At 36.6% G+C, this 8,687-nt stretch overlaps 2 protein-coding genes across 2 annotated transcripts; both read right to left on the bottom strand.

Annotated features, from left to right (window-relative positions):
- Positions 1 to 524: 524 nt before the first annotated feature.
- LOC125418574 (LEAF RUST 10 DISEASE-RESISTANCE LOCUS RECEPTOR-LIKE PROTEIN KINASE-like 2.4) lies at positions 525 to 3,295 on the bottom strand. Its single transcript, XM_048462245.2, has one exon. It carries the CDS (start codon positions 1,463 to 1,465, stop codon positions 878 to 880), a length of 588 nt encoding a protein of 195 aa, XP_048318202.2. The 5' UTR covers positions 1,466 to 3,295; the 3' UTR covers positions 525 to 877.
- Positions 1,615 to 3,197, bottom strand: LOC125418491 (LEAF RUST 10 DISEASE-RESISTANCE LOCUS RECEPTOR-LIKE PROTEIN KINASE-like 1.2). Its single transcript, XM_048462053.2, has 3 exons — positions 2,689 to 3,197; positions 2,448 to 2,598; positions 1,615 to 1,641 (listed from the first exon to the last, which is right to left on the bottom strand). Exons 1-3 carry the CDS (start codon positions 3,195 to 3,197, stop codon positions 1,615 to 1,617), a joined length of 687 nt encoding a protein of 228 aa, XP_048318010.2.
- Positions 3,296 to 8,687: the final 5,392 nt, after the last annotated feature.

Genomic DNA, 8,687 nt, shown 5'->3' with positions numbered 1-8,687 from the left:
TGTATGGCAAAACTTTCAACACTAAGCAACAACATATTTTCTATTAGATAAAGAAATCAAACATCCATAGCATTATTTGTATACTTTAATTATTATGATTTATTTCTTTATTTTTTACCTCCGAATTGGATGCATAAAAGGCAGAGTAGAGACAAAATTGACAAAAGTGTTAATTTTCATATGTATGCTAGTCCATTCCTAAGATCATATGTCCAAGTCCATCCTTAGGTACTCATCAAGCTGTAAAAGAAAGAAAAATACGGGATTGGCTTCTGTTATACATAACTCTCTGTGTTTCACATGCTGTTCTGGGGAACAATATGGGATTTAACTTGCCCCTCTTGCATGCTTTCTACCAATTATTAAATTTATGCCGAAAGTTAAAAGATGTCTAACATCAGAGTCTTCTTGCATATTTTTCTGACCCGTATTGCAAAATTTAGCTTCTACAGCAATTGACATCATTACTTTGTAAGATCAGATTGTTCTCATGTAGTCAGGAACATGAAAAAGTTCATATCACGTAGCAGAAAACAGGCTAATAAGTTTGCATTCATACAATCATACTCGAAGAATCAGGTGGAAAATTTGAATTTGAAGAAGAGAAGATTGGCTTGTGTGGCATTTGCAAGGAATCAAAACTTCCTTCCAACATTTCTCTGACTCTACTCATTGCTGGTCTACTTGAAGGATCAGTTTGCTTGCACCATAAACCTACTATTATCATCTTCTTCACTTCATTTTTTTCGACTTCGTTCATAATTCTCTTCAATCAAAGTTCTTCATCTAATTTAAGACGCTTGTAAATCCAGTGTGGAAAATATATTTCACTAGTATCATCAACACCAACATTCACATTCTTTCTCCCTCCAACCATTTACAAAACCAGCATTCCATAGCTATACACATCAGACTTGTGTGAAACCCCTCCAAATTCTCTACAAAATACTTCTGGAGCAATGTATCCAATAGTCCCTCTTGCATCTAGCATTGATATGGTACTCTCCTTTCTGTTACATACTCCAGCAAGACCAAAATCAGAGATTTTTGGTGAGGAGTGTTCATCAAGAAGAATATTATGTGGCTTTATGTCAAAATGCAGAATTCGGGTTTTACAACCACGATGCAAATATTCAAGCCCTCGAGCAATGCCAAGCGAAATTTGAAACACTGTATCCCATCCCAAAGAATGATTATTGTTGAATATAAATTTTTCAAGAGATCCATTAGGCATGAACTGATAGATGAGAGCTCTTTTTCGACCTTCAAAACAGAAACCTAACAGAGAAACAATGTTGACATGGGAAGTTCTGCTAATGCTTGCCACCTCGTTGATAAATTCTTCTCCATTACCTTTTGAATCATTCAACACCTTTACTACAACAAGACTGTCATCACGTAATTTTCCTTTGTATACATCACCATAGCCCCCTTGGCCTAATTTTTCTTTGAAGGAGTTGGTCATTTCCTTAACATCCGAATAACTATATCTTCTGACTCTTACAGGTCCATAGTCCCTTAGAAAGGTCTCGATATTTTGATCCGTTTGATTCTGCTTCTTCCAAAAACATATTGGTTTATTATATTTGAATTTCCTTAACCAGCATATCACTGTCACAGTTGGAGCCCCAATTCCTGCAACTGTTGTGGATGCATTAAAAGAGCACAAACTTATGAGGCAAAAAGACAAAAATTTAAGCTAACGCACACCAACGAACCTTTCAATTGTAGCAGTTAAAACAGTATTAAACAAACAGAAGAGAAATGCATATAGTTTATTCAGGACAGTTACGGGCAAATTACAAAATTAACTATATGTGTATAATAATATTTAACTATTAATATTGCCATAAGAATCTTATTGTTTCCTTTTCCTGCAATTTCTAGCTAACCATTTCATCAGAACAATATCAGAAGAGTACACAAGACCAGTAGAGATGCAAGATTTGATATTTTAAAGGGTTAACCCTTAAAAAGTAATAATAAATAATTAAATAAAAAGCTTCAGTCTTCATTTTAGTTTTAAAATATAATATAACAAATTTGATTCGAATCTCCAAGCATAAAATATATATAAAACCTTATTCATTTTATATTACTTTGGAACCAGGCTGAAAGTTGGAGAACAAAAGTCGAGATGATGAGGGTTGATCATAAAGGAGAATGAGCATTTATTTATTTATTTATTTGGTTGTATGGAAAGGTATTGGAGAACGAGTTGGCATTTGGGCCTTGCCAAGGCCCAAGTGAAAACTTTGGCTCATATAACTTGGGCCATCACAGACACTTAAAAATGGGACGCTTTGTGTAGCAAGAAAAAGCTAAATATTGTTTAATTTTAAACGTTTTAGATGGAGCGGGAAAGACTTATCTGAGCAACTGACACGTTGAGGCCTATCCTTGCAGTAGCATCGAAAAAGGTAAGAGGAAGGATTAAATCCACATACCCCTCCACTCCTCTGGCAACTGCTACAGTCGTCGGTTTTCCATGTGAGGTCGAATCCTCTGCTCAAAACTTGTCTCATTCCAACACTCTCATCATCGCCGCTATCGTAATCTTTCACCGGCACCACCACAACTTTCCCATCTCCGCACTTCCTGGACAGGTTGCCCAATTGTTGTTTCTCATTCTCAGGTACACCCAATACCCAATTTTTAGCGTTTTCCGAAGAGCAACCGATCTCTTACTCTGGAACTCTAGGTGGGTGGCAATTGCCGAGCAAAAAGACTTGGTTTTGTTTTGGCAGCTCGAATCTTTCATTGGGAAAGGATATATTTTGGAGAGCAGGAATGCAATTGGGTGTTGGATCGTGTGAAATTGCGGCGTTTGAGACGATAAGAGAACGGTTCTCATAGGAGATTTGGCGGACGATGTAGGGGTCGTTAATGGAGAGATTGAGAATTGAGTGGCCAAATTCATCGCAAGAGACCTCGAAACCAGGGTACCCACAGTAGGGTTTTTGTTGGTTTCGAAGGTAAAACGGGAACCTTATCGTTTGGTTATCAGAGCAAGTACTGGCGGCCACGCTGCAATCTATGTAGTATTGATCTACAGCTGCTACGAAGTGCTGGTTTGCTAAGAATAGGAGGAAAGTGAGGATGAACAAGTTTTGATTCATTTTTGGGATATTGGAAATTGTGGCTGCAAGATGAGCATGGAAATTCACTGTGTTAGAAGTCAACCAGCACATGGCCATTGACCTGAGGACACTACCATAAGATCTCTTTTTTATTTTACCAAAAATATAAATAAATAAATAAATATGTGTTTCTGAGAAAAATTTATGAGAATATTATACAATGCCCCTAAACTTTATTTGCCTTATAAACTTTTTTGATTTCAAGCAGTGTCGTCCCTCCTGAACTTTGCCTAATGTCAATTTGGTCGGCCATCCCTAGTTTTTATTATGATTTTTTTTTTTTCTGTTAGAATTTTGCAAAATTAATTAGCCATCTTAAAATTGATTGTTTATTTTAATAAAATGTGCCCATATCAAATTTTTATTTGAACGAAAAATTAAAAAAAAAAAAAAACCAAAAACAAAGAAAAAACGAAGATAACTCATTGCATAAATTTAATGCAGAAGGCACATGGACCAAAGCATTGAATGCATTGTAAGAGTTTGAGAGAAGAAAAATGTAGCTCGAAATAATTGAGATTTTGACAAAATACGACTACGTAAAACAGGTCGGCTTCATTTTGCAGAAATTTCAAAGAAATAGTAATAGAAACTGGTGATCTGAGACTATTAGAGATTCTTTGTCACGTTTCACGCGTATAGCCATTGTAGACTAATCAAGAAGAAAATTGAGTTATCAGCTGGAAAATATTGAACTAATCTAACCGTTAATTAATAACATCAGTATATCTACACATTTAAACTGCTCACATGTGTCAAAATTCAAAACATGACACTTGATATTAGAACATTACAGGTTCAGAACCATACTTTTTCTACATTGTAAGGCTGCACATATATTTTCCCCTGTAATATTGTATGCTATACTCATTCCTTCTAGATTTATCAGCTTTTACAATGTTAATCCCTGGTTCTTATTCAGTTTCATGTTATAGATCTCTTATTTTTAACCACAGTTTCTTCTAGTTGAACACTAAAACTTTTTGGACATCCTTGCAATTATAATATTTTACGTTCCAAAATTTAGCGGAGGAAGATTACATAGATTTTTGTATTTATAAAAATGTTCTAGAAGAATAAAATGGCAAACTTAAATTTGGAGGAGCTGAGAAGAATGACTTGGGTGGCATTTGCAAGGAATCAAGGCTCCCTTCCAACATTTCTATGCCTACACTTGTTGCCGGTCCATCTGTCTACATCATAAACTTGCTTACTATCATCTTCACTTCAATTTTTTTTTTTTTTACTTTATTCATAGTTCTCTTCAATCTAAGCTCTTCATCTAATCAAAGACGCTTGTAAATTCAGTGCAGAAAATATATTTAACTTGTAATATCACCAATAACATTGACATTCTTTCTCCCTTCAACCATTTATAAAACCATAATTCCATAGCTATACAAACCAGACCTGGGTGAAACCCCTCCAAAACCTCTACGAAATTCAAGCTATATGTCCAATAGTACCTCTTGCATCCGCCATTGATATGGTACTCTCTTCTCCGGTACATACTTCATCCAGACTAAAATCAGAGATTTTTGGTAAGAAATCTTCATCAAGGAGTGTATTATGGGGCCTTATCTCAAATTGCTGAATTCTTGTGCTGACAACCACAATGTAAATATTCAAGTCCTCGAGCATTGCCAAATGAAATTTGATATGGTTTTTGTAACGTTTTAAGGAATTTAAATGATTTGGATTGTTTGTAATAGTGGGCATTAAATGAAATTTATTTTGTTGCCATTTTGGGATTTTGGGAAAGGAAAGAGTCAAAGAAGGAAAAGAAAAGATTTTTTGAAAAAAAAAAAAAAAAGAGAAAAAGGTTTTTCTGGGGTACGAGAAAAAAGAGGGAGAAAAGAGTAAAAAAAAAAACAATTGGTTTTTTAAAAATGTTTGAACAGTGAAAAGTTTTTTTTAAAAAATGTTTGCATTTAGAGAGTGGTAAAGTAAAAGTATACTAAAAGTTCGAGGGAAAACTTTGGTGGTGCTGCATCCAAAAGTTTTTGATCCTGTTGTATCATGGGAAACAACCGTCAGAAAATATCTGCACCAGTGGGACGTAAATTGTTTTAAGAACACTGTGGTATCACAAAGGCCTCGAACTATTTTTCAACCAGCAAATTAAAACTAAGGACATACAGGTTTTTATTTTATATTTTTATTTCCTGTATTTGATAATGATTATTGACAATTGTTATTCCACATATATACACATATATCCATGTTATTTGTCTAACATTCTTAAGACAATTTTCCGCATGAATATATGTTTATATATGTGGATTGTTCAATCTTATTGTTGATTAGTGACTTTCGAGTGTAAAGTTTTATTTGTTTAAAAAAAAAAAAAAAAAGGCTTCAAACCCGAGTGGGTTGTGTGATGGACATGTGGTATTTTTTGTTTTTACTTATTCAAATGTTTATAAATATTCTTGTAAAATATACATGTCTATGACTTGATCTATTTGTTGTGTTGGGTTTGTGAGAAAGCTGTCTCTTATGGGTTTGAAAATTCTTAGGCAATTCCTTATCATTGTTTAAAATTAAAAAATTTTCTTTCCAAAATTGAATTACCCATGAATTTTTAAGTTTTTTTATGATTTTTGGGCAATTTCTGGTGCTGGATTAGTGAAAAAGAGGTGAAAAAATATGAACCGGGTCAGAAAACCCGTTTACCAGTAAAATGGGTCGAATTTGACTCGGTTAGAGGTTGAAGAAGGGTTAAAAATGGGTAAACGGGTCGGATTTTGGGTTACTGGGTCTGAAATTGGAAACTATTGGATCTGGCCCAGTTCAAAGGTCCAACCCAGGTTAGAACAGGCTATTGTTCAACCCAAGGTCAAGCCCAGATAAGACCCAGCCACATGAATAGTAGCCCAATTGGTATGGGCACGCCACGTGTCGCCACGAGAGAGCGCACGTGGCATATGAACAGTGACACAGTGGCAAGGCTACGTGGCGAACCGTGGAGATGCCACGTGTCACACAGTAGCAAGGCCACGTGTCGCACAGTCACAGATGACACGTGTCGTCCTCTGAGAGAGCCACATGTCGGATCATTGAGTTGACACGTTGCGATCTATTACAGGTGCCCCGTGTCGATCTCCAGTGGTGCCACGTGTCAGCATATAACAGCGCCATATGTCATCACCTTAAGTATGCCATGTGTCATGTTGTGAATGAGCCACGTGTTGGCCTCCGAAGATGCCATGTGTCGGTCTGCGGGTGCTCCACGTGTCAGTAAGCAATTGTGAACAGTGCACGTGAATAGTAAATTTTGTGGGTGTATATAGAAACCCTAGAAAATCATATTGTTTGTGTTTTCCTATTGGAAATTGGTTGGAATTAGTTTGTTAAGATAGAATAACAACTAATTGATTTCTGGTTTTTGTGATTTTACAGAAATGGCAAGTGGAGATGTGCCCGTTGTATAAATGGCAAAACAGACTCCTGTGGTTCAAGCTCCTCTTACTGCAAGTCATGCAGAAAGACCTGAGAAGTTTGATGGAGCGAATTTCAAAAGGTGGTAACAGAAGATGTTGTTTTACCTGACTACATTGGGCCTTGCAAGGTTCCTAACTAAGGACACACCACCTAGTAGTGAAGAGAGTGACAGAGAAACTCTGATGGCAGTGGATGTGTGGAAGAATTCCGATTATTTATGTCGGAATTATGTCCTTAATGGCCTATTTGATTCCCTATACAGAGTGTACTGTAGCGCGAAGTCAGCGAAAGAGCTGTGGCAAACTTTGGACCAGAAGTACAAGACCGAGAATGATGGATCAGGAAAGTTTGTGGTAGGCAGATTTTTAGACTATATGATAGTGGATACTAAGCCACTAATGAGTCAGGTACATGAGTTGCAAGTGCTCATCCAAAAACTTCTTGCTGAAGGGATGATCATTAATGAAGCCTTTGAAGTGGCTTGTATGATTGAGAAACTACCTCCAAGCTGGAGTGACTTCAGGAATTATCTGAAGCACAAAAGAAAGAGATGGATATGGAGGCTCTTGTTAGCAAGCTTCGCATAGAAGATGTAATAGGAGATTTGACAGGAGATCCATGAAGGCTACTATGAAGGCCGATGTTGTGGAGCATAGGAGTAGCTCCAAGAGTCAAAAGAAGAAACCTGGAATGAGTTCCAAGTTGGGGCCTAAAAGAGGCATCTCCAAAAAGGCTAAGTTCCAAGGAAAATGCTTCAATTGTGACAAGATGGGTCACAAAGCGGCAAATTGTAGATTGCCAAAAAGAAAAAGGAACAAGGAGGCACAGATGATGGAGCACATCACAAGAGGGGTTGATGATATTGACCTAAGCGCTGTTGTCTCTGAGGTGAACTTAGTGGGTTTTAACCCAAGAGAGCGGTGGATGGATACAGGTGCAACCTGCCATGTGTGTGCAGATAGGAGCATGTTCACCTCCTTCGTACCAAAGGAAAATGGGGAGAAGTTGTTCATGGGTAACTCTGCCACATTGGAAATCCAAGGGGAGGGCAAGATTGTCCTGAAGATGACCTCTGGGAAGGATCTGACTCTAAATAGTGTATTGTATGTACCAGACATTCGAAAGAATTTGGTGTCTGGATCACTGCTAATCAAACATGGTTTTAGATTAGTGTTTGAGTCAGACAAGGTTATCTTGTCCAAGTATGGAATGTTTGTGAGAAAGGACTATGAAGTCAATGGTATGTTCAAATTGAATGTAATGACTGTAAAGCCAAAGTTTATACTTCTTCCATTTACTTGCTTAAGTCTTCCATTTTGTGGCATGGCAGACTAGGTCATGTTAATTTTAATTCTCTACGGAGGTTAATTAACTTGAATTATATTCCTACATTTGATATTGATACCAAACATAAGTGTGAAACTTGTGTAGAAACGAAATTAATGAGGTTATCATATCAAACAATTGAAAGAAATAATAAACCTCTGGATTTAATACATAGTGATGTATGTGATTTAAAGTTTACATCGACTAGAGGTGGTAATAAATATTTTATCACCTTTATTGATGATAGCACGAAATATTGCTATGTGTCCTTACTTAAGAGCAAAGATGAGGCTATAGAGAAATTTATTCTCTATAAAACGGAAGTTGAGAATCAACTCACCTACAAAATTAAAGTAATCAGAAGTGATCGTGGTGGAGAGTATGTAACTCCATTTAGAGAGTATTGTGCTCAACATGGCATAATACATGAAGTTACTCCACCATATTCGCTGTAATCGAATGGTGTGGCTGAACGGAAAAATAGAACTTTAAAAGAAATGATGAATGCAATGCTGTTAAGTTCTGGAGTACCTCATAACTTATGGGGGGAAGCCGTTTTGTTGGCAAATAACCTTTTAAATAAGGTGCCCCGTAAAGATCAGGTGAAAACACCATATGAACTTTGGAAAGGAAGATAACCTACCTATAAATATTTACGAGTGTGGGAGTGTCTTGCCAAAGTTGTGGTACCTACTCCTAAAAAGGTAAAGATAGGTCCCAAGACAATAGATTGCATCTTCATAAGATATGCACAAAATAGTAGTGTATATCGGTTTC

The sequence above is a fragment of the Ziziphus jujuba genome, chromosome 12 (assembly GCF_031755915.1).
Source record: "Ziziphus jujuba cultivar Dongzao chromosome 12, ASM3175591v1".
In the NCBI taxonomy this organism is placed as follows: domain Eukaryota; kingdom Viridiplantae; phylum Streptophyta; class Magnoliopsida; order Rosales; family Rhamnaceae; genus Ziziphus; species Ziziphus jujuba.
The sequence above is the reverse complement of the archived record's forward strand: the minus strand, read 5'-3'. Positions and strand labels throughout refer to the sequence as shown.

Coding starts and splice junctions, on each gene's coding strand:
- LOC125418574 (XM_048462245.2), bottom strand. CDS start 1,465: ATGACCAACTCCTTCAAAGAAAAATTAGGCCAAGGGGGCTATGGTGAT.
- LOC125418491 (XM_048462053.2), bottom strand. CDS start 3,197: ATGGCCATGTGCTGGTTGACTTCTAACACAGTGAATTTCCATGCTCAT. Junction 2,599..2,688: donor CACCCACCTAGAGTTCCAGA/GTAAGAGATCGG, acceptor CAACCTGTCCAG/GAAGTGCGGAGATGGGAAAG. Junction 1,642..2,447: donor GTTGCCAGAGGAGTGGAGGG/GTATGTGGATTT, acceptor CATCCACAACAG/TTGCAGGAATTGGGGCTCCA.